This window comes from Galeopterus variegatus, unplaced genomic scaffold (genome assembly GCF_000696425.1).
Source record: "Galeopterus variegatus unplaced genomic scaffold, G_variegatus-3.0.2 Scaffold3094, whole genome shotgun sequence".
Classification (NCBI taxonomy): domain Eukaryota; kingdom Metazoa; phylum Chordata; class Mammalia; order Dermoptera; family Cynocephalidae; genus Galeopterus; species Galeopterus variegatus.
Window position 1 is genome coordinate 112,775 of NW_007729205.1, and position 25,233 is coordinate 138,007.

At 34.7% G+C, this 25,233-nt stretch overlaps 1 protein-coding gene across 3 annotated transcripts in view; it reads left to right on the plus strand.

Moving 5' to 3' along the window:
- Positions 1-251: 251 nt before the first annotated feature.
- The window catches only part of GULP1 (GULP, engulfment adaptor PTB domain containing 1), a 113,445-nt gene continuing 88,463 nt past the window's right edge, over positions 252-25,233 (plus strand). For all 3 annotated transcript variants that reach the window (XM_008583954.1, XM_008583955.1, XM_008583956.1), the window contains exons 1-2: positions 252-328; positions 6,578-6,639. In XM_008583954.1, the coding sequence (XP_008582176.1) occupies positions 301-328; positions 6,578-6,639 (90 nt within the window). In that variant the 5' untranslated portion in view covers positions 252-300. The remainder of the gene's footprint in view (positions 329-6,577; positions 6,640-25,233) is intronic.

Below are 25,233 nucleotides of genomic sequence, written 5' to 3' on the forward strand. Positions count from 1 at the left end.
GTATAATAGTAAAAAGATAAAATTAAGGAACTTTGAGGAATTTCAGTTTAGATGTTGTTCTTATCTGTTTGTGTCACTTATATAATACTGAGTACTTATGTTTATTCTTACCCAGTGTCCTTTGGAACATTTTAGAATATTGTTTGTATACATTAAAAAAATAGAAAAGTCTTTGTAATTAAAAATGCATTAGCACAAATGAGGTTGGTCAACAGTCCTTAATTTGTGTTTTAATATTTTGTCATTTTTATAGGATATAAAGTGTGATTGGAGTGAACATTTATTTGGCTGATCCTCATCATGAACCGTGCTTTTAGCAGAAAGAAAGGTAAGTGTGCTCATTTTAAAGTACTTAGGAGTCAAATCAATATTACTATAAAAATAAAGCAGAGATGTTAAGAAATCAGTTTTTCCCGATATCAGACCACATGGCTCAGGAACGAAGTTACATTAGAGCAACACTAGTCTGCAAATCATTGCTAATTAACCTTCCTTGGTTATCACCCAAATGAAAAAGCAGCATTGTTTAATAAACTTAGTTCACAATACGTATGTGATAATATGTTCTCTGGCAATTTTATTCTGTGTTGTTAAATTGCAAAGAATAAGATGATCTGAAATCTAGTCCTGACTTTACCTTATGTAGCCATGTAATACTAAATTCCCTGGGCTCACATAAGATTACAGAGATATAAATTCATTAGTGTGTGTGTATGTGTCTCTGTGTGTGTGTGCATGGGTGCCTCATGTATTATTGATTAGTATGTGAGGATTGGTAATAGGTGAATTGATGGCAATGAGGTCAAAATAAACTTGTTATTAAAGTAGTAATTTAAAAAATATATAAATGTAGGGCCGAGCCCGTGGCGCACTCGGGAGAGTGCGGCACTGGGAGCGCAGCAGCGCTCCCGCCGCGGGTTCGGATCCTATATAGGGATGGCCGGTGCGCTCACTGGCTGAGCGCGGTGCAGCCGATCTCAAAAAGGACAAAAAAAAATATATATATATATATATTTTTTATTATATATATATATATAAATGTAATATATCATGATTATCGATATAGGAATGAAAGAAGCAGCTAGTTATATGTCATTTTTTTAAGTAGCAGGATATTGACAAGATATTTCTTAATACACTCATAAGAAAGAAAAAAATTGATAGTTTTGTCTGGTTCAGTAAAGTTAAAATAATGTATTCTTTTCATTCTGGAATGAGTTCTCTAGTGGAGAGAATAGGGCTCTCTGCTGTTTAACATGCTATCAGTGAACTGGGAGAGAATACGTAAATGATGGTAATCAAATCTGAAAATAGTTGAAAGAGATGAGTGATATAGTAGGATTATAGCTCTATGATGGAAAAATGATCAGTTAGGTCATGTTCCTCACTATAACTTAATAAGATATTGTAAATTGTCAAATAAAGGTCCAGAAAATCTAATACATTTACCATTATTCATATATCGTTATTTAGCAGATGCACTTGAAGTGCTGTGTGGGTAAAAAATGGTTGAAGACTAAAATTAACATCGTTATTACTTAATAAGATATTGTAAATTGTCAAATAAAGGTCCAGAAAATCTAATACATTTACCATTATTCATATATCGTTATTTAGAAGATGCACTTGAAGTGCTGTGTGGGTAAAAAATGGTTGAAGACTAAAATTAACATCGTTATTATCAAAGGCTTTGGTTCATTTTCTAATGTATGGATAATGAACAATCTAGACTGCTGCCTAGACTGTTCTGATCTATTCCATACGGTCAGGCACAATGTGTTCTCTCTTTAAAAGGCTTCAAGGATTAATTGACACATCATAACATGCCAAGATGAGAGAGGCTAGGATGACTTCAGGCTTCCAGCCATGCAGCAGGAAGCACGGTTGAGAATCTTGGTGTGGTAATGAGAGCCATCTTTCAGTGTTTGAATGGCCACCATTTAGCCACGGTGCTAAGTTTAATAAAGGACAAATAGGTGTAAATTATAAGGTCACTGATTTAATGTAGGAAAGAAATTCCAGCAAAGTCATGTAAAGGTATAATGGGATTACTCAAATTGCTAATTTTTTTGTCACTGAAGTGAGAGGTATTCAAACATTTGGATGTGCTATTTCTATATTTCTATATTAATCTATTTGGTAGGAATTTAGAAAATGTGACCTTTAAGGCACTTTTCAACCCTAGGAAGCTAGAGAATTATTATTTCACTTATTTTTCTGAATAGGGGAAAGCAAAATGACATTGATTGTGATTTATGACTTGCTTCTAATTAAAAACACATACCAAAAATAAAATATTGTTTCTTTTTACTCCTTTCACTAAAAACAAAGTCTTGGAATAATTCTATGATATACTGAAGTATTTTTAATAAAGTAATAGAAACCTTACATCACAACTCATCACTTTAATTATACTATTTTTAAAAACACTTTTAGACCTTATTTTTATATGCTTACAATTCCCTTTCCCGTGGTTTTAAAGTTGAACCTCCACATTTCTAACTTACTCTTTATTTGAAGAGGATTTAGAGTGGTTTTTCATTGAGAGATCCCAAGGGTTGGATACTTATGCAAGTAATCAGCAATTGTATATTTGTCTCATTTGAACACAGTGAGTACAACAATGGGGAAAATTGCAGTAATTTGGAGAATCAAGGAGCAGAAGCACTTGTTATTACCTGCTTTGCTTTGTTCTCTTTAGATTTCTGTCAACTTATCTTATTTTTCAAATCTAATGATTAAATATCTTTACCAGGATATTATTAATCAATATTTTCCTCCAACTCCAAGTTAGAACTTGATATTAGAATTTCTTTTTTTATTATTTTTTATTTGTTGAAACATAATTAATTGTACATATCTGTGGGGTACAGCATCGAATATCAATACCCGTGTGCAATATGTGATGCTCAAATCAAGATAATTAGCATATTCACCATTACACAATGTAATCCTATTTTGTGGCCCTTTACCAATTCCTCGCTAAACCCCATCCACCTTCCCCCTTCCCACCTCTGGTGGCCTCAGTTCTATTCTTTCCTTTGAAAGTTCAACAAATTATTATGATTATTGTATCTTTCTTTCTTCCTTTTAAATTTATCTGTTTCTTTTTTCTTTTTCCTGAACATTTGTTTAGCTCCCACTTATAAGTAAGGACATGCTGTATTATGACTCATTTAGTGAGGTTGTTAAATGAAAAATTCTGACAGCCTCTGCTCTTGATTTCAACCAATCATACTGTTTGATTGAATTTTATTTTAGATTAAAAACTTGAATTTTATGAGAGAATTTATATATCCTGGCAATCTGAAGCTATAATTATATTCCTAGGGAATATATAATTCAAGTCATATTTCTTGTAACTAGCATCAACATATGCCGTACACAGTATTCTAAACAAAGCAACATGGTCTTCTATCAGTAAAAGCTTATCTCTTTATTTCATAGATATCCAGTTTACTTGGTCATCACATGCAACCTTACTAAATGATACTGGGCCTCAGAAGCCTAAGGAAAAAAGATTATCATCTGTAACCTAAATATTGTTTTTTTTTTTTCTTTTTATTAAGTCTTCAAATAAGTAATTTGGTATTCTCCACTGTCTTGCTTTGCAAATGCTCTAATGTTATTAGAGTTGCTCAGAATTCTTAAAAGGACTGAATGTATTGATTGCATCATTTTGAGCTTTTTTGAAAAGCTCTTTAAAAGTTAGTCTAATAGAATTATAGATTAAATTTTAATGATTGTATTTGTTTTAGATTCTTTTTGCTTTCTTTTTTAATTTTTAAAATTCTATATTCTATTTATTACATCAGAAATAAAGTATTTAGTAAAAGCATAAAATACAGCACGTGAGTGAATGTGATTAAATAATTTAACTAATTACACTTTAGTTTCTTTAACTTATTAGTTGGCATACTGGTGAGTAGATATAATAATCATAATAATGCATAGCACTTAAATTCAATATTTAAATATTATTTTCCTTTTTATTAAGATTTTATTCAAATGCATTCATTCATCTAACAGCATTTAGCGTTCAATTTAATATATTCAAAGTAGGTGCTTTCACTATGTTAAGCTCCGATGATACAAAAATAATGAATACTGCATTTTTCTTGATGAGCTCCTAATCTAAAAGCATTTGAAAACCTAAATTTATTGACCCAGCCATCAGAGTAGTTTGACATTTGTCAAATATTTTGAAATGTTGGCATTTCCTTTCATGTGAGTGTTCAATATTGATTTAGTGATTTTAGTTTAATTTCAAGAAAGGGGAACACATTCTAGAATGTCTGTGTTTTAATTTCTGCACTAGTTCGATATATCTAATTGCTTCTATGAGCATATATAGTGACCAAAGCCTATCATCTGTATGCCCTCCTTAAGGCTCAGTCACATCTACATGAGTTAATATAAACAGTTTTAGTCTGTCATTTTTTTTCTTTTGCCAAAGTGTAAATTAGGGTGATTTAATTAGGGTGACCCAATCAGTAAGGACAGATTTTGTAAATCCCACCGATTTTGTAAGCATATTGCCTATATTAGAGGTTATATAATGAATAACCACTAAAACATCAACACCTGATATTATGTGAATAGAGATTTTTGTCATTGTAGAAACTGCAGCTTATCCACTAGTGATTTAATATTGTGATTATTTTAGTCTGTCACCGGAAACAGCTGGGTATGTCTACCCTCTTTCTAGGTCACTGTAGTAGGAGACTATAACAGAGGCAATATTGTCAGTATTCAAATCATAGTGGCATACATGAGAAAGCAAGTATATCTCTGCCTCAGGATTGGTATGGACCATCATATTCAAACTTTATCCAGATTTACATCCTCCGGAGAAGTGTTGTATGTTTTGGTAAGGAGACATGAAAAGAATTGAGTGAAGGGGTAAAAAGAGAAATTGGATTTCTTTTTAGGTTTCCTAAAGGCAGTTGTTTGGTGTTTTTATTGTTTGGGTGTACAGTATTACGGTTTACATCTTTTAACATACAAGGGCAAGACTATACCCCAAATCTAAATATAAATTATTCTTGAATTAATCATATCACTATCCATTAGCAATCATAAAAAGTATAATCAAATGAAAATCCATATAAGAAATAAAAATTTCACACGTTAAATGTCACTGTCAGTATTGCTTTTTGAAGCTTAGAATACATTTTCTTTCAAAATATTTCATTCAAGTACAGCCATCACATTATTCATTGCAGTGATCAGAAATAGCCCCAATGCTACTGGTCCTTCATTATTTTTCTTAGAAATTCTTGTGAATACTGTATTGTACCCCATAAATATGTTTTATATAAATATAGTGACTTATCCTTCAAATGGTATAAAATAATTGACATTTCAGGAATATATACCATTACTCTATTTCTTCCCGTTTCCCCAGATAAGAAAAACATATTAATGATATCTAATTAGTTTTTGTTAACATCATTTAAAAATATTCTGGATTGAATGTTGAAAATGCTTTGTTAGCAATCCACTATTTCTTTCAATGTGTACTTATTTAACATTTTTAATAGTAAAATTTCTGATTCTATTCTGTTTATAATATTGATTCTAAATTTTTAAACTGTCATGAGGAATAAAATACACACAACACACAAAACTCCTCTAATGGATACGATGCAGTGAGGATTAAGAAGTTTTACTCCAAACAATTGCAGTTTCATAAAAAAAGTCAATTTGCTTTGTGTAAATATTGAAACTTTTTCTCTCCCTCATACATTACACAAGGGATTTGGGAACAGATGTAGAATATATTAACAAAGTTCAAAAATTGAATGCAAAATATAAATAATACAAATATAAATAAAGTGTAAATAATATACCGTATAAATTAGCTTCAGTGTCTTCTATCCTTTGGGTTATTTTTATTTCTAGTATTTTATTTCACATATCTAAGAAACACTTCAAATTACTACATTTAGGATTATTTATATCCAAAATTCCAATAATAGACCTTCAATCAATGTTTCTCTAAATTTAGAATAAAGATTATTTTAACATTATATTGATTTCTAAATGAATATAGTACATTGATCTATTTCAGCTTTATACAAATGCAGTTGTTAGTTTAATGTTAAAACTTCCCTTTAGAATAATTAAATCTTGGTGCTAAAACATAAAATCACAATGAGTGAAGAGCAGATTAATTTTTATTGTTCTGGGTATTAAGAAAAATATCCTGTAACTCATGAAAGCATAAAGTGAAAGTAAAAAGATATTTGTTTTTAATTATGAAATTAATATAGTTACCAATAGCCCACTGAAGTTGTTGTTTTTACATATTGCCTAAAAATTTGTTATTATTTGCATTATTTGAAAACTTTTTAACAGAAAAGCTAGGGTCTTTTATACCAACGAAAGTGTCCTAAAATCACTCCCCAGCTACATTGTTCTTATATATGACTGGTTATTCCTTTTCAATTTAGCAAAAGAATTTAAGAATTAGGAATGTTTTCACCCATCTTAGACTCCCTACAAATGCTAATGTATGAATATGACACCATAAGAACCTGTGATTTAATTTAACACTGTGTATTCTTCATTGCAGACAAAACATGGATGCATACGCCTGAAACTTTATCAAAACATTACATTCCCTATAATGCAAAGGTAAAAATAGTTCATATGATATTATTTAATTTTATTTTGTTACAGTTTTATTAATAATTCATGATTGATCTTAGAAAGATTTCTTATGCTTTAGTATTTCCAGGTAAATGATTCCTGAAAAAAATTTACATAAATAAATTGTGTAGTCTATAGTATGGGATGTTATTTTTCCCTTCAAGTAAGTGCTTTCTCTTTTAAAAGAGCATCCTTTTTAATTTTAGCTATTTTATGCATGCATTTTCTTCAAGTGATTTTACTATTTTAAAAAATTGTTTGCAATATCATGGCCTGTAGCAAATCAAACAAATAACAAATTAGCTTTCTTTAAAAATAATGATGCGTTACACAGACTTAGTATAAAAACTAACCTGGAAATGAGAAAAGATGAGCTGTAATTTTAATGAGTGTAATTATCATCCAAGAAAAAAGAAACAAACAAAACTTTATTAAGATAATGCAGAAAGTAAGTGCACTTTTGTGTGTGATTCTTTTGTTCATGTTGCTGTATTTTTATTGAGAAGTAGAAACATGCATCTATACTCCATGTCTTTAAAGATCTGATTTGTTGTTGTTGTTGTTGTTGTTGCTGTTGTTGTTGTTGTTGTTGGAAAACTGAACGAACAAATAAATGTAATTTACCAAAGGGATTTTAGAGAAAGGTGTTATTTTGTAGTCAGTGAGAACCAAACATGAAATAGGTTTTAGAGAAATCTGAGTCAAAATTTGGAATAGACAGAAGTGAATTAAAGGCTTTGGATTGGGAATATGAGAGAGGGTCAAACTTAAGCAACTAAACTTTGAAGACATCATGGGTGAAAACAGAAAATTATAATATTTTTATAAGAGAAATAGTATTTATGGATCAGTGAACTATATGCTGGGATATAATGAGATTAGCCATGGGTATTATTTCAGGAAAAATAAAAAATGTTTATTGAGCAGAAAGTCAATGGCGTTTAATGGAGAACTTCTAGAGTGCTGGTCTAAGTCTGAATCAGCAGGAAGAAACACTTAAAAGGCCATCTAGAAGAAGCTCTTCCAGAACAGTTGCTCAGCAGTGAGATTTGTGGAATGCAGCAACTATATTTTTTTATTGCTGACTTTGGAGCAAGGAAAATGCTGTAAAATATTTTCTATATAAAACTAATATACTTGAAATCACCATGCTCATGAATTTTCCGACAGTTAACATGAACATTGATTGCCATGATTTAGCATGAAAAGTTTAGTTAACTGAATGAGAAAATTAAGTTAATATCATCTATCATCTTCACAGATATTCCTCCTATTAGCTATTAATAAACTATGCAACATCTATACAGAAAAAATTTTTTAATCTAGAAAGCTACTATTATTTTAAAGTGCATGTTCAGTTTTTGATAATACTGTCAATCATAATAGAATTTTATCCTCCAGTTGAAACCATCAAAAATTATTTTTATGTGATTCAAAAGTCTCATTTTGAAAAAGTGGTTTATAAAGTATTAAAAGATTGTATTATAATCAGAACTCCCTTTATATTTAATTTTGTGGGTTAATGTGACAGTGGAGATCTGCTTGCCAACATGGAAAAGATGCCTGTGCTAATTCACATGTGTGTAACAATAGTAGGGCATCCTACAGGAGTAGAAGGCAGAGAAACATCTTGCCAGACTGGGGTCAGTAAAATATGGGAGGGTGGGTTGATTTTGTCACTTTCTCATATGATATCATTAGTGGTAAAGTATATCATATATGTATTAAGTAACATTGACACAATTCAAAGAATACTATTTTTTTTTTCTGAATTAACTTCTTTGTGTCACTTTTTAGCCTGACCTTTTACTAGAGTTATTTTTGAAGATGTTTTATATCTCTTCTTAAAGTACATACCACTTGAAAACCACATCAATGTCCACAGGAAGTAGCTCAGCACAACAGAAAAGAATACAGACTGAAGAACTAGATTGCCTTGGTTTATATCTTGACTCCAACACTTATTACCTATATATCTTTGGGGAAATTACTTAACCTTTCTGTGTCTATGGTTTCTCATATATAAATAAAATGATAATAATAGTAGTTTCTCACTAGAGTTGTTATAGACATAAAGGTGTTAGATGAAGTGTTAGAACAGTATTGGGAATAAAAAAACTACTCGGTAAATGTAAAAAATCCTAAATTTATCTTTTTACTTTTCACAGGACTTACCAAAGTTCCTGTGTCATAGTAGATGTTTTATACACACACACACACACACACACACACACACACACACACGTTGTTTATATTTATATATGTATATATGGTATGATTTGAATATGTCCCCCAAAGTTCATGTGTTAGAAACTTAATCCCCAATGCCACAGTGTTCAGAGGTGGGGACTAATAAGAGGTGATTAGGTCATGATGGATGTGCCTTCATGAGTGGATTAATATTGTCATCACAGGAGTGAGTTAGTTATTGTGAGAGTGACTTTGTTATAAAAGCAAGTCTGGACCCCTCTTGCACTCTCTTGCTCTCTCTTGCACATATGCTCTCTTGCCTTTCTGCCTTCTACCATGGGATGACATAGCAAGAATGCCCTCACTGGATGCAGCTCCTTGATCTTGGACTTTCCTCCCTCCAGAACTGTAAACCCGATAAATTTTGTTCGTTATTAATTATGCAATCTTAGGTATTCTGTTATAGCAGCATGAAATGGGCTAAGGCAATATATTTAATGAATTATGCATAATAACATTTCTAACATAATTACAAAATAGTACATTTCACTGAGCCCTAATATATGCCTGGTACTATGCTAGTGTATTTTTACATTATCCCATTTAGTATTTACAATGATCCAGGACAGTGAATGTCAATGTTATCACCACTTTACATATGAGAAAACTAATGCTGAACGATTATGTAATTTGCCTTTTGTTACAAAGCTAGCAAAATAGACCCAGACTGAAAAACTGAGGTCTATCTGACTTCATGTTCTGCTTCTTTTTATTCATGTAGTTACACTTGGTTATTCATTCATTCACTAAGTGGCTGTTATGTACAAGGGTACTTCAGAAAATTCATGGAAAAATAGAATTAAAAGATAATACAATTTTTTTCATGAACTTTTTGAAGTACCCTCACATAAGGCACTGTTGCTGAAGCTTCACTGAATGTTGGTGAAACTAGATGACACATGGCTTATATTCTTATAGAGCTTATTGTTGTAAGGAAATATTATACAAAAGTAACTAACATAAAAAGCACATTATATTCTATGCCATTCAAATGACACAGAAATATGTAGAGATTCCGAGAATTGTGAGTCACTAATGTTTTGTGAGTGGAAGTGAGATAGGATTTCAAAGGGTCAAAACAAGGTCAGAATGATCATTTCAAGCTGAGCAGTCTGGGGGAACATAAGCACAGGGTTAGTAATGCAAAGGGCACAAACTGTATAGCAAGAGCTGGGCTAGAGCATAAAGTACTATTGACGGTAAAGTACATTGTCAATCAGAGATCCATGTGAGAAATAGAACTAGTAGGATGTACACACACACACACACACACACACACACACACACCTATTGATTTATTTCAGGGAATTGGGTTACATGATTATGGAGGGCTGGCTAGCAAGTCTGAAATCCATATGGCAGACCATCAGGAAGGGCAGGCTGGAAATTTGGGAGCAGGAGCTGACCTCGAAGTCCACAGGTGGAATTTCTTCTTCTTCAGAGAAAGAGCAATTTTGTCTTAGTTTTGTTTTTATGGCCTTTCAGGTGATTGGATTATGCTCACCCAGATTATCCAGGATAATCTCCTTTACGTAAAGGGAACTGATTATAGATGTCAATCACATCTACAAAATAATTTCACAGCAACACCTAGATTAGATTTTGATTGAATTACTGGGTACTATAACTTAGCTAAGGTGACACATAAAACTGATCATCATAAATGCTAATGATGGACAAAGCTAAAAAGGTAAATTGGGAAGGCTTGGAATAGCAGGAAAAACAGTTTGGGTCGTGAACTAATCAAACAGTATTTTAGGAAGGTAAACCTGTAGTGATATGAAAGTTAATTTGGATCAGGGGAGACAGGATGACATTAAATCTCTTAGGAAGTTATTTTAATAGTCCAAGCGTGTGGTGATAAATTTATCTTAGGGTAGCAGATAAATATGTAGTGCAAAAAAAAAGATATGCTAAATATTCCAGAGAAAGAATTGATGTAACATAGGAACAGTTTGTATGCAGATAACAAGAAAAATATCTATTTTCATCCTGGCTAAAAGGGAGAATCATCATATCATTAAAAGATTCCCATCATTTTACTCACTTTTGGCATCAAATTAAGCCAATAAATTTAACAGACTGTTTAAGAATTATAATTCTCCCTGGGGAGATATGTAATAACATTTATGTTAAGGTGTCTTCAATTTTAAAATAATAATTTTCTGCTTTAATATTGTAATCCCTTTAGTTTCTTTTTGTGAACACATTTTAGTTCTACATTCTTTCATTTTATAGGACATTGATATCAAAAATTCACATTTAATATTCATAGTGTAACTATTTCAGATCATATGTGGATGTAAAGTAATAGATGGTTTTAAATAAGTATTATTCTGTGGAGGGTTCATTAGTTTTTGTTTCTTTTTTTTTTTTTAAATGTGCACTGATAGCATTAATACTAGTTCATTGTGAATCTTTCATATTATCCTGTGTAATTTGCAGTGATGTTTTTAAACTGCAGGTTATGATCTATGAAAAAAATTGGGTTCTGAAATCAATGTAGCGAGTCATGGGAGACATATATTTAAATATGGATAACAAGGGCAAGAAAAGTGATTGTACAGTAGGAGCTACAGGAGAAAAGCAGTGAGAATCTGGACACATTTTGAAAATAAAGCTGGCAGGATTAATAGATTGAATATTAGTTTCCTATTGCATTAAAGCAGAAATTTTAAAATATTTTGATCACCCTTATAAAAGGCTGTAGTATTTTCTATTCCTTCCAACTTTTGATGAGAATGCTGAACGTCTTTCTATAAAGGTGAAACGGGCAAACTTATTTTAATCAATTTATTATTCTGTTGGTGTGAGATGGTCATTTCCTAGATGAAGATTTATGAGAAATGTTTTCTAAAAAATATTTATTTATTAAATGTTTTATTCTGGGCCGGCCCGGTGGCGCACTGGATAGTGCGCCGCTTGGGAAGCGCGGCAGCGCTCCCGCCCGAGGGTTCGGATCCCACATACGGACCGGTTCCCGCTCACTGGCTGAGCGAGGCGCAGGAGCAGCACCGAGGGTTGTGATCCCGTTGCCGGTCCCCGGTCCGGTACGGGGGCAACACTGAGGGTTGCGATCCGTTGCTGGACATGGAAAAAGACAAAAAAGACAAAAAAAAAAAAATGTTTTATTCTAAAATGCATAACTATCCCAAAAAACTCATATGTATTTATCATTTCATAAAAGACCTAGCTTTAAGATATGTAAGAGTGCAGTTCTGAAGAGATTACTACATTACTTTGCACTATACACCAGTACAGAGGGTCGGTATTCCTTGATTATCGGTTTACTGTGTTCCAAGCTCTGAAAGTGAGTGAATCCAAAACAAATAGGTACATGAACCTTGACCTTAAAAGCTTATGACTTCCCTGAGGAGAGAAAACAACACATGAAATGTAGATGATGACCAACGAAATAAAGTATGAATGTTAAAGAGAGGTTTGAAAAGATTACATTATGTTTCAATGCTTTCTAGAGATATCAGAGTTTCATATTTGAAGCTTGTTCATATATGCCACTATGGTGTGTGTGATGAGAGAAGACTTGCTGACTCACTGAGTAGTGTGGTTTTTAGCCGGGTTTCTAAATCTTTACGACCTAATCTTTCTAACCTATTCTTTCTCAACATTTATTGCCTATAAGCTTTTGTTCGTTTTCAAAAACAAACCAAAAAAAGAACAAAAACAAAGAAAACATGTGATATCAGATATGCCAGTAAGATGTTAGGACATGAGGATTCTAACCCTTAATAGTTGATTGAAAACCACACCTTGACCACTTACATTTGAAACTTCTAGCTAATCCTGTTCAATAGTAGTTATGATAGAGAAATCAGAACCTAGAGATGTGGTGTGCTCAGATGCACCCCACAGGAGCAGACTTTATTCCAACAACTCCACTGATGATACCAGAATTTTATAACCACATTGTTTCTACATCCAAATGTGATTGGAGCAGTCACTTCTCAGTCAAACTATCTGGGTTCAAATTTCTGCTCTCCCAACTAATATTTGAATTATGTAACTTTTCTATCCTTGAGTTTCTCATTTGTAAAATGAGATTAATAATTGCACATACCTCATTAGGTTGTTAGGAGATTTAAAGGAATTAATATATTTTTAAAAATGCTTAGATCAGTGTCTGGTATGTCAAAAGCTTATTATTAGTAGTACCTTTGTTATAGAAAGCATTCTGTCAAATCTGTAGTCGGCACTTAGTTGTTATCATCTCCAGAGAATAATTTAGCGTTTGTAAACAGAGAACAAACCACTTGGAATTCATGTCAGGTGTTTTTTCTTTTCTGTTTACATCAGAAATAGTGGCATCAGCCAAGGTACCTGCAGTGGCCATCCTAAAAGTTTAAATTGATAAGAAATGGCTTTTTCTGCAGGCACAATAGGACACTCTGCTGCCAACCTGGTGGATTTATATACAGGGGAATTCTCTGGCCATAATGAAAAATACCATTGTGATTTTACTTTCCTATTACCTTGAGTTTTCAACAACTGCATTCTGGATCAAAATGTTAAAGTAAGATTGTTCTGGTCCTAAAATCAAATATAGAAATATTAGAAAGTCCATGGAGTTTTACAAGTAAGAAGTTAATGAAGAGAGAAAGTTACATTATTTGGCCTAATGAGTCATGTTAAAGAAAGGGCTTAATGTAACTAAACCATTTTACTAATGCTTCTTAAATTATTTTTTATGAATATATGATAAATCACCCTTCAATGAAATGTTAATACTGGTATATGACTTAATTGAAGAAAATTTGGGTGTTAGTAATAAATGATATCTACTATCATGTCAGAAAACAAAAATAAGGAAAGAGAACATATGAGGATACTTCAAAAAGTTCATGGAAAATAGAATTAAAAAATGATATGAATCTTTCCACGAACTGTTTGAAGTACCCTCATATACAAATTGAACCCTGAGGAATCACTGAACGTTTGGCAAAAGACATCTCTGTAATCGATGAGATGCATTGCTAAAACATCCAAAATGGTTTAGAATTCCAAATTTATAAGATTCTTTAAAGGGGCTTTATAATAGGAGCAAACATAAGCATTTGCCAGTTTTGCTGATTGTTGATACCAGGAGGAATGTAAAAATCATGAAGAGCTCAAGTGAATTGCATGTAATCCATTTCATTTATTAGAAAATGAGTTTTCAGTTAATTTCAAAGCATAAGAACCACATAAAAATCAGTTTTATACTGAATCTTTTTAAAAAGTTTTATTAGATTTTAGAACTGGTCGTTAGTAATGCTAATCTGTACAATTCATATTTATTCCAAACAGATTTAAGAATGAACAAGTTCTCTAGGAATTAAGTTCTCTAATTTCCTCCAATCAAAAAAAATATATTCTATAATATATATTGATAATTCTGCATCTGTAACCATTTGGAAATATCTCTTTATGTGCCAAAGCAACACTGACACATATTTAAAAGAAACTAGAAATCTACAATGTGTTATTTTTCCCTTGCCTTTTTTTTTTCTTTTTGTCTTTTTTCGTGTCTGGCAACGGATCGCAACCCTCAGTGTTGCGCCCGTACCGGTCCGGGACTGGCAATGGGATCGCAACCCTCGGCGCTGCGCCCGCACCTCGCTCAGCCAGTGAGTGGGAACCGGTCTGTATGTGGGATCCGAACCCTCAGCGGGAGCACCGCCACACTCCCAAGTGGCGCACTGTAGCAGTGCGCCACCTGGCCGGCCCTTCCCTTGCCTTCTAATAGTGGGACGTCATATGGTGTTTTTCATGCTAAAAAATATGAAAACAAATAAGAATAGCATAGTAATAACTGGGAGTTTGCTTAAATGTGATTTTTATGATAGTTGATATGTGCTTATAAAATACAAGAATAAGTGGAAAAGAGAAATGACAATAAATACTTAACATTTCATGAGTTACTTCTTGAGATGAGCTTATAGCACCACTTTAATTTCTGAAAAATTTATGCCTCTTTTAAAGAGGACTCATTTTCCCCCCTAAAGTCTTCTCAGATAACTGAAATAGTTATTGATCATAATTTTGAAGGTTATCATCATTGTAAACAATAACTCACTATATAAGAATAAGTAAATGTTATTTAGCTGCTAGAAATTACTAAAAAGAATCCAAAATTTTATATTAATTATTCCTTATGAAATTTCCCTATGGACTATGGTGTCGTTTTATTTTTATTTTTTTTAAAAAAGATATTCTGCGTGTTATGGATTCAAAGGCCTTAGTGTTGATAAGGACTTCAGGATTCATTATTCCAACTCCATCAATTTCTTGATAAGGTAAATTTAGGCCCAGAAAGGTTAAATGATTTACTCAAGATTACACAGGAAGACAGTAGCAAAATTAGGTCTAGAAATCAAGTCTCCTGTTCAACATCCGTTTTTCTTTCCATTTCAATATACTATTTCCCAGTTTTAAAGAGATTCACCTACTCAGCCAGCAGATGAATGAACCCAAAGACAAGGTTGAATATGTATATGCATCTGCCATTTGTAACGAGATATTTTGTATGTGAAATTACTGGATAGTGCGCCACTTGGGAAGCGCGGCGGCGCTCCCGCCCGAGGGTTCGGATCCCACGTACAGACCGGTTCTCGCTCACTGGCTGAGCGAGGCGCGGGAGCAACACAGAGGGTTGCAGTCCCATTGCCGGTCCCCGGTCCGGTCCAGGGGCAACACTGAGGGTTGCGATCCGTTGCCGGACACGGAATGAAGACAAAAGACAAAAAAAAAAAGAAACACCTTGGTAATATCTATGTCCTTAAATGCTTCTTCAACTTGAGAACAACCAGTTATAAATGGGGTATTTTCTGGATGTTGGATATATTTATCACTGGCTGAAATAACATGAAAGCTTGTTCATAGCCAAAGAATGTTTGTGAAAAAAGAATGGTCTGATTTGGTTTCAAAGGGGTCAACAGTGGCATTATGGAGCCTGGAATATGAAACTTAGGGATCTGAGCAGAAAGGAAAGGTAGAGTATATTGTAGGTTTGAGGAAAAAACATGATTGAAAAAGGTAAAAGACATTTAATGATTTTATCAATATCATTTTAGTAATGGTCTTGATGAGTGGCTGAAGTCAGCATATGCTAGATTTAAGAAAATTAGCAAAGAGGTGAGCATGTTTTGAATGAAGGACCTAGGAGAAATGAGAAGTGGGAAGGAAGAGGAAGGAATTTTACCAGAGGTAAAATGTGGCAGGAAACACCAACGTTTTGAAAATAATTTGGATATGAACACATTATCAGTGGATTATATGGCTGCATTTCAAATATTGATCAGAAAGAAGTTAGATGGAGGCAAATTGCCTCTGGACTTTTCTCTTTGTCATTTGGTTAAGATGGTGCGAGTTAAGACTGGTGGCCAGTTCACTCCAGAGACCCAGAATCTCTTCTGCAAACAAACTAAGATCCCAGATCACTGTGTTCTTACATTTAAAGAGACATTTAAGAGGAAATAATCTTTCATCCCTTAGGATATATATATATACATAAGTACATATATTTTAAATCAAACTAAAGTCATGTTTGTCTTTCTTCTAATGTTATGAACTAAGGGAAACGTCCATCTCTGGAGTAGTTATGCATATTTTTACATTTGAGAATAGTCTCCTGTTGTGTACCTGTTTCTTAAGTTTTCAGGAAAGTGTTTAACATCTAGTTTTTTTCTTTCTGCTGGAACTAAGTGGTTCCTTTTTTCTCAACTTTTAAAATTATATTCAAGAAAAGTAAAAGTAGACTCCAGTATCAGTCTTATGATCAGATACTCTGGGAATAACTCCTCTCTGTGTGACTCGTACAATTATGACAGCAAAGCAGTAAAAAGAAGGGTGGTAGGAAGTTAAAGATTTGATGTAATTTATGCAGTTATAATCTGAGAAAAGATGGATTTCAAAGTAGAGAGAACACTGAATAAAGCATTAAAAACTCAATTGTTTACATTATTAGGTCTGCAATATATTATATTTTACAAGAATGATAACTTTGTTTCAGAAACATGTTTTTATGCTAATTATTAAATTTAAACAGTACAAAAAAACACTGAAGTACAGAAATTAACACATTGGTCAAAATCCAACAAAGCAAAAATAACCCTGTGTTAACTTTTAGTTAACAGTATTCCAGACATCTCTCTCTGCCCAAATACAAGTGCAAGAACAGACATGTATATAAAAAGTAGTGTTCAACATTATATAAACAACTCTATAGCTATAAGTTTCTAAGCAATTTACATCTATCATCTCATTTAGTCCTCACAAAAGCCCAATGAAATTGGTACTATCCCCTGCCCACTCTGCTCCCATGAAACAGTTAAATTGTAGCATTAAACATTAAGCTGTAAATAGTTAAGGAAAGTGAGGCTGAGGATGAATAAATAGATAGATAGGAAGAATTAACTTTATAAGAAGGAAATTATAACATGCATCCTATTTTAAAATAAAAGCATGAAATTTGCTTGAATTTACCAGGAGAAATAAAAGAAGTCAAAGTGACTCAAAGGAGTTATTAAATTTTAGTTATATATCTCTTTGTCAAAAGGAATATTACTTCCTAAAAGATTGTACTAAGATTTAAGGATGATGATTATGAAAGTCATTAAGTATTTGGTACCCTTATGTTTTTCCTTAACAGCAAATTTTGGTTTTTGACAGTGTGCATGTATGAATGATGAGGTGCATGGCCTACTTACATTTCCTGCTAGTGTGCTCCAATCCCCAGTTTTTGTTGCTTATTTCAATTTTACTTGCCAGGATTTGCAATATTTATAGTTGGTTCTGAAATCATAATTCCAATAGTAGTTTAATCTTAATTACATATTGAAGTGGATTCAGATCACCAAGACTCCATTTACCATTTCTTCTCTATTCCTAAGACCTTTATTTAATTTTGGTTTTCCTCTTCAAGAAATTCTTCCAAACAAGATCTAATGACTCCAAACTTTCATGATGTATTTCACATTTGAGAGTGACTGCCTATCATCTTTCTGCTTGGATCTCTTTTCCTTCAAAATGTGAATCACTGTTGCAGTCTTCCTTCAATTCTCCTGTAGAGAACTAAAATCCACTCCAGTTTCCCCCCTTGAAGGTGCCTTTCTTTTTTCAGTATGGATGCCTGAGACTTCATTCTTTATCCTTAAATTTTAGTTACATAATGGATATGTTTTCATGTTGACTGTGCTGTTTCATTTTGTTCTTCTGCTGTACAGTGTACCGTTTTTACTTGCAAATCAATTCCCTTTTCATTGAACTGGAATTGTACTGCGTTCTCCTCACTTTCCTCCTACCTCTCTTTTGACTGCTTTTCAGAGGTTTTGGCAGGTCTGTCTACCTAAGACTCACTGTTGCTCTGGATTCTATCCTTGTACTTCTTTCTTCTTTCTCATACTCCACCTGAGTAATCTCATTCTCATCCATGACTTAAATTGCCACCCATCTCTTAATGACTTTCCTGCCTACATCTCATTCCTGAACTCTAGACCCACACATCTGTCCAGCAGACATGCCACTTCTAAAAGACACAAGGACTTGAACACAAGGACATATCCCAAATCAGGCTTGTGACATTCTTCAGTAACCTTATCCTCCTCCAGTGTTCTCCATCTTAGCCAGTGACACCAGTGAGGATTCTTGGTTTCTGAATGACAGAACTGACTCAGTCTGGCTTAAGCAAGAAGGTGGATGTATTGGTTTACATAAAACAAGGGAGGGCTGTTTCTAGGGCAGCACAATTCAGGACTCATTTGACATATCGGGATAAGCTCTCCACTTCAGTTATCATTGAATTGTCTCAGTTCCCAGTCTCTGCCTGATGTCCCCTGGTAGTGTCAGATTTACATTATCACAACTCTCAGACCTACTTCTCTAAACCTCAGACACACTTTCCTGGATAGATTCTTGCTGGCCCTGGTGTGTTTCATATAGATCATGTGCCCTTTCCAGACCAATCTCTATGGGTGGAGGAGGAATTGACTTAGTCCATGCTATATGCACATTCCAAGACTACATGGACTGATTGTGGAGGAAGGATAGGTCCCTAAAGGACCCACCCTTTACTGGAAGAATGGAGGAAGATTGCTATAGACACAAATATTATAAAAAATACTCTTTACCACAGGTATCAACTCTGACCAGTGTTTCCCTCCCTCACTATCCACATCTAATTTGATGTTAAGACTTGTTTCTCTGAAAATCTCTTGGGTATATCCGCTTCTCCACATAGCTATGACCACCCACTTGGTGTAGGCCAGTGCTCTCAAAATGTCTGTGATCAAACAACACATTTTCCCCCTAATCTATCACTGACTGATATTTTTCAAAAATCTTATAGGAATATTTATTTATTTAAATTTATTTATTTATTATTATTATTTCCTTTTTACATTCTAAGATGCTGTTTCAGAGCCATTAGGATGAGGGGGAGGGGGAAGAGGGAGGGAGATAGGGTGGGAAGACGAGGAAAGGGGGGTGTGGTCAAGGCCTGTGGCACCCCCCTCATTTCAACAGGGGAGTCCAGGGTGATTCCGGTGGTGGCATGATGGTCATCACTAAGCTGGATGTGGACATCAGGGGTGGGGAGTGGCTGAGGCCCTCAGCTCCCCAGCGCCCTGGCTCAGGGGCCCCAGATGATTCTGGTGGCAGCTTAAAGTCATCACTGGGCTTGATGCGGATGCTAGGGAGAGGGGGCTGAGGCCCTCTAACCTCCCCCCATCCCAGCTTGGGAGCCCAAGGGGCTTCTGGTCCCTCTAGGTTCTTCGGTGGTGTTAGATCTTTACTGGTTAATATCAGAACTTTGTCTCTGATCCGTGAGTTTTTTGTTTTTTCTTTCAGTTCTGTGTTGGATTGTTTGCTATTCCCACCACTTAAACTCTGCACTGGAACTAATTTGTTGACTTTGGTTACTTCTAAAATGGGGGAACTTCCTATGGGAACCAGCATTTGAGCCCTGTGTTTGAGCTAAATTGCTGCTTTGCTGCTGATTTCCTGGGGAAGGCTTTTTTGTGCAGCACAGGTTTTAATTGTTGACCTTATAAGCACTTCTGGGTCTTGTGAGGTCTGATACACCTGGGTTGTGTGGAAACTCTGGTCTGGGCCTGAGTCTTTTCAGCAAACTGCTCCCCCTGCAGTTCTATATTCCTGACCAGTCTCCACTGAGTTGGATTGTGCTGATTGGAGGGCAGATCAGCTGTCCTTGCTATGTCCCAGTGTTCTCCCAGTGAGCCCATCTCCACCACTAACACTCCCATGGGACAGGCCATGCGCAGGTCCCTTGCAATGACTTACCAGCCTCTGTGTGGCTCCTTTTTTCAGTTGTCTGTGGCCCCTTTCCCCATGTGCGTCCTTGGGAACCCTGTTTTTGGTCTTGCTGGCCTGGGTGCCACCAAGGCCCTCTTCTCCCCTGCAGCCTCCAAGAAACTTCATAGGAAGGGCACAGCAGAGGCTTTTGCCAGCTCTTGCTCCATGTGCTCACCAGCACCAGCCTTGAAATGGCCAGGGCTCAAAACAGTGAGAGTGGTCCTTACTTTCTCTCATTGTGACTTCCCTCACCTTCATGAACTCCATAGGTCTCTCTTCCTCTTCCCCTGAGTTTCAGCGGCCCCAGCTTAGCAGTTCATTGCTTTCTAATAGTTGTAAATTGGTTGATTTGGGGAAAGGGTGATGCTGGGTACTGTCTATTCTGCCATCTTGATTGGAAGTCCTCCAGGAATACATTTAAAAGTTATACTTTCTTTGTGAAAATGTTATCAATGTCCATAAAGGCTGATGATCGATGTCTGTATTTATCTGGCAGATAGCAGGATGACTTTCATGTACTGGCCTAGCCTGCTGACCACCCATGGTGTAGACTGGTGCAGGCCAGCCTCCACTCTCACACACCAGACCATGGCAATAGTCTCCCCACCTCAGTAGTATCTCCTGTCCTTCCCAGTTCTTATATTCCTGCAAGATAGGAAGGATCATTTTTAAATGAAAATCTAATCATTTTACTGCCCTATCTAAAAATCCAAAGTCTATTTCTCACTCCTTAAAGTGGCTTTTGATTTGTCCTCTTTTCTTCTCCAGACTCATCTCTCTTATTGTCTTTTCTCACAATCTCATTCTCCCTCTTGCTCTGCTCAGGGGCTTTACATTCACTTTGAACTTAAACAGACTCCACTATACGTCCTTGTTCGATCTCAGTACCCTGTGAGTTAGCGTAGCTCTTTCTTCTTGGAAGATATCTGGCTTAGGGTTTTTGTGCTGTCCTGTGCTTAAGTATCCTATCCTATTTCTTCTAATTCTATACTGTAAATTGCTCATTTATTTTTTTAGCAAGTACACTTTCACTAGACCATGGTCCTGGAAGGGAAGGATAGATCTTGTTCCTCTTTATATCTCTGCCCCTACCACTATGACCTTACTTTCAGCAGTTACTGTGGAAATCCAGTCAATTGCTGGGTCCATCTGAGAAAATACAAAGAGAGAACTCAACCCAGATGAGACTGCTCATGAACTGCATTTCTACACCCAGTGTCTAGACTACAACTGCATATTCCCTGTTCTGGGCCTTCCTAAGCCGCCAACCCCATCACCTTACTGTAGTAGTTTCATTTTAATTCAAGTCTCAAAAAACATCTCTAGTTTGTTGGGACCAGAAAAATGAAGTCCTCAGCTGTGCTGTGAAGGCTGCCCAGGAGAAGTGGATAGAAAATTAGGGCTATATTCTTCAAAATATAACCACAAACTCAGTTATCCAAAGAAATACAGTTAGTGGTTGAGGGCTATTGTGCTATTAGTATAAGAGAACCAACAGTTTTGGCTCTGGGAATGCTGTGTGCTATAATCAAAAGAGTGGGGGCTTTGGAGTTTCATCTAAATGAATTGAAAGAGGACTCTACAATTTAATGACAAGCCTACCATTTAATTCAATTTTCACACCTGTAAAATGCAAATAATACCCTCTTAATGAAGTTTTTGGGACAATTAAATAAGATAACATCTGTACAGTGCCCAGCCCATGGTTGTTACCCACTAAATGTTAGTTTTCCTCTTTTCTCTTTTTCAGGTCTACCTGGATTTAACAAAGATTTCATATAATGTTGTTACTATTGTTACATATAATATTGTTACTATAAAATTGTTGCATATAATATTGTTACTATTGTTAAAGCTTCTAAAGTTTCAAAAAACTAATTTACAGATGGGATTTTTTAGAATACAGCACATTCATTAGGAGTTTAGTCCCTGATTCTTTGCATATTTTAATAACATGACCAATCCAAGATTCAGTGTTATGAAATTGTAGAACGAACTTGAATAGACTTGCACAATCCCTCTTTCCCTGCCCTGTCTTCCAGGCAGATTTCTGTCTGGAGATATCTGTGACGGAATTACTCACTAATGATCATAGGCATGGCAGCGATGCTAATTACTTCCTAGGAGATTTAGATTCAGAGAAGCATAAAACACCCCACCTCAGACTCTGCAGGTTCAGATAAGAAATGGTATCCTGAGTAGCACAGCAAGCAGTGAAGGGGTTTGATCAGCTGCTAGTTGATCCACAGTTATAATCCTAAATAATTAAAACTAGAGCTCTTGCTACCTCCGAATTCGCATTTATTTCCAAGGATTGCCACACTGCTTTCTTGGGTACATGTCTGTTTTTATTGCTCATTACAATGGTATTGCTCCAGGCTCGCTCACACAAACATTTGCAGAGATGACAGAATAAAAACAAAGCAAGTCTTACCAGCAAAGAAGCTATTTCCACTTGCAAATATTCAGACTAAAAAATATGTTTCAGGAACTGCTGAGGAAAAATGAGTGAGATTGACTGTTCAAGCATTGCCAGGAGAAATATATCAATAAATTTAATTTTTTAAAGAAGGATGTAGAAAAAAGTGAGGAAAGAAAGATAAATAATTTAAGCAATTAACTTAGAATTCTACAGATGACTCTATATGTTTGCGTGCGAATGCAGCAATAGCAGGTTAAAGCAGTAAATAGATATTGTAATCAATGAATTACCTGTCTTTTTTGGAAAGCAAGAAAAAAAAGTTTATAGAAGAAATGTGATACAGAGCACAGACCTATGAGCATTATATCAACAATACTTGCACAACTTTAGCTTGTAATTTTGTAATGAATTAACAAATGAAAATTATTTTTATCATTTATTTAGTTGACTTCATAGGTAATGTCCTTCTGTATGTTTTCCAAGGCAGTAAAAATTGCAGAGAATTCAAACATACATAACATTATAGTAAATGATCCAAACAACAGGACATTAATTGATTAAGTGGGTGCAGTATCTTTTTCAATGGCCACTAATATAAAATGGAAATATTTTGCTTTAAAAACGTTAATGCACTATTTCCAATTTAAATGATTTTTTTTTATCATGAATCAACTCATAGTGAGATGATGTGTATATCTGTAACTATAGTGAGTTTGTTTCATTTTTTTAGGGCTTAAATTAACAATTTTTTAACCAGTCCTAAGAGGCAAGCTTGTAATTCCGGAATAGTTTATCAACAAAAGACATGAATATTTATGTTACTTTTTTTCAGCATATGCTATGTGCCAGACTCCAGGTGTATAAAATTCCTGCTCCATCGTCTCATGGAAGAGTTCCACTACAAGGATTATGCAATGCTAGATTGTTGAAAGGACACAAAAGACCCTTTGGGTCTCAAACAAGGCTTTAATAGGGGCAAAGAAAATGTTATGGCAAGAGAAAGAATACACACAAAAACGTGAGGAGGCTGAGAAGCTTCTGGGCATAGCTCTCTATGTTTTTTTGTTAGTCATACAAGACTGATGTCTGGATTATGAACCAACTACATATGCGGGTCCTCTGGTTTCAGAGGACCTTGTTCTTATCTTGGCCAAGGATTAGTATCAGATTTCCCCGCATCCTAGAGATAAGCGATTAGCTGCTCACTATCTTATGCATTTCGGCACCTTTACTTACACTGAGGAGCGTTCATGGAATGGGGAGAAAGATTTCCTAACGGAGGTAAAGAATAAGTAGAAATTATCTTAGTGACTGAGGTGAGGTGGCCATTATAGTTAGAGGTAACTGTATGAACACATCCCAGAGACATACCAGAATATGGCACGTTTTAGAAAGCCTAAGGGTCCAGTGTGGCTGGAGTGTAGCAAGTATACTTGTATAGGCAAAATAAAGAATTAATAGTTGCATTTCTGGGTGACAGAACTAACTATAGTGATAGACTTAAGCTTGGGATAGGAGATATGGGTCAGAGATGTCTATTAGTTCTAGACATTGAATTTTAGGTCCTATAGAACATCTAAGTTGGAAATATCCAGAAAATAATTAAAAGCCCAGAATACAGAAAATAGTATTTCATAACCACTCAGTAAATGCTAAACAACTAAAAGACTGATTTTAAGAGCTCTAACAATTCCTGTCAGAAACCTATTATAAATAGGAAAACAAACAAAAAATAGTTTTAAAATCTGTGTCATGCTGTGGACTTATGTTAGAACAAAGTACTGTTTTCATGTTTCACCGTCCTCAGAGGAAAGGACGTTTTCTCAATTATGAAAGGCACTTGCATAACATCAGGTAAAATCTTGGCTTCCTGTGGAGAAAGAATTTGCAGTGGGAATTTCTTTATGGCTTCTTTCTACCGTGTGAGGTAAAATGAGACATTCTGTTTTTTCCTGTTTTAGTTTCTTTTTTATCCAAGGATTTTAATTGACTTCTGAAATAAGAATTTATTGAAGTTAAATTTATATATGTTTATACACACATATACATAACATACACACACACACACACACACACACAGATGCACATAAATGTAAGAACTCTGACTTTATTATATCTTACAGAACAAGGGACAACTGGTACTAACTTTTACATTTAGCTGTCTTCATGTTAGCAAAGCATCTTTCACATAAGCAATTCTCTTGAAACCTGAGAAAACACAAAATTAGATTTTTTTCTGAATGAAAAGCCAGTTTCTTTCAAGTACTAAATAGCAAGAATCATCAATATTATATTGTGCATGTACTTCACCATGCCTCATGGTAAAATGTCTGAAAGGTAATCACAAACATCAAAAAGCCATCCTTTGTCTTACACAATTGTATGTCATTTAGGGTGGTGGCCTCTATACTTTGCAAATTGCCATGTCCCTGGCCAAGTATGACTTCCTTATTTTTGTTTATGCTTTTACATTCCATTGAGGTAGTCAGAAACAAGGTATGGCCAAGTATGACTTCCTTATTTTTGTTTATGCTTTTACATTCCATTGAGGTAGTCAGAAATAATATTATTATATTTTATAAATAAGAATATAATCTCCA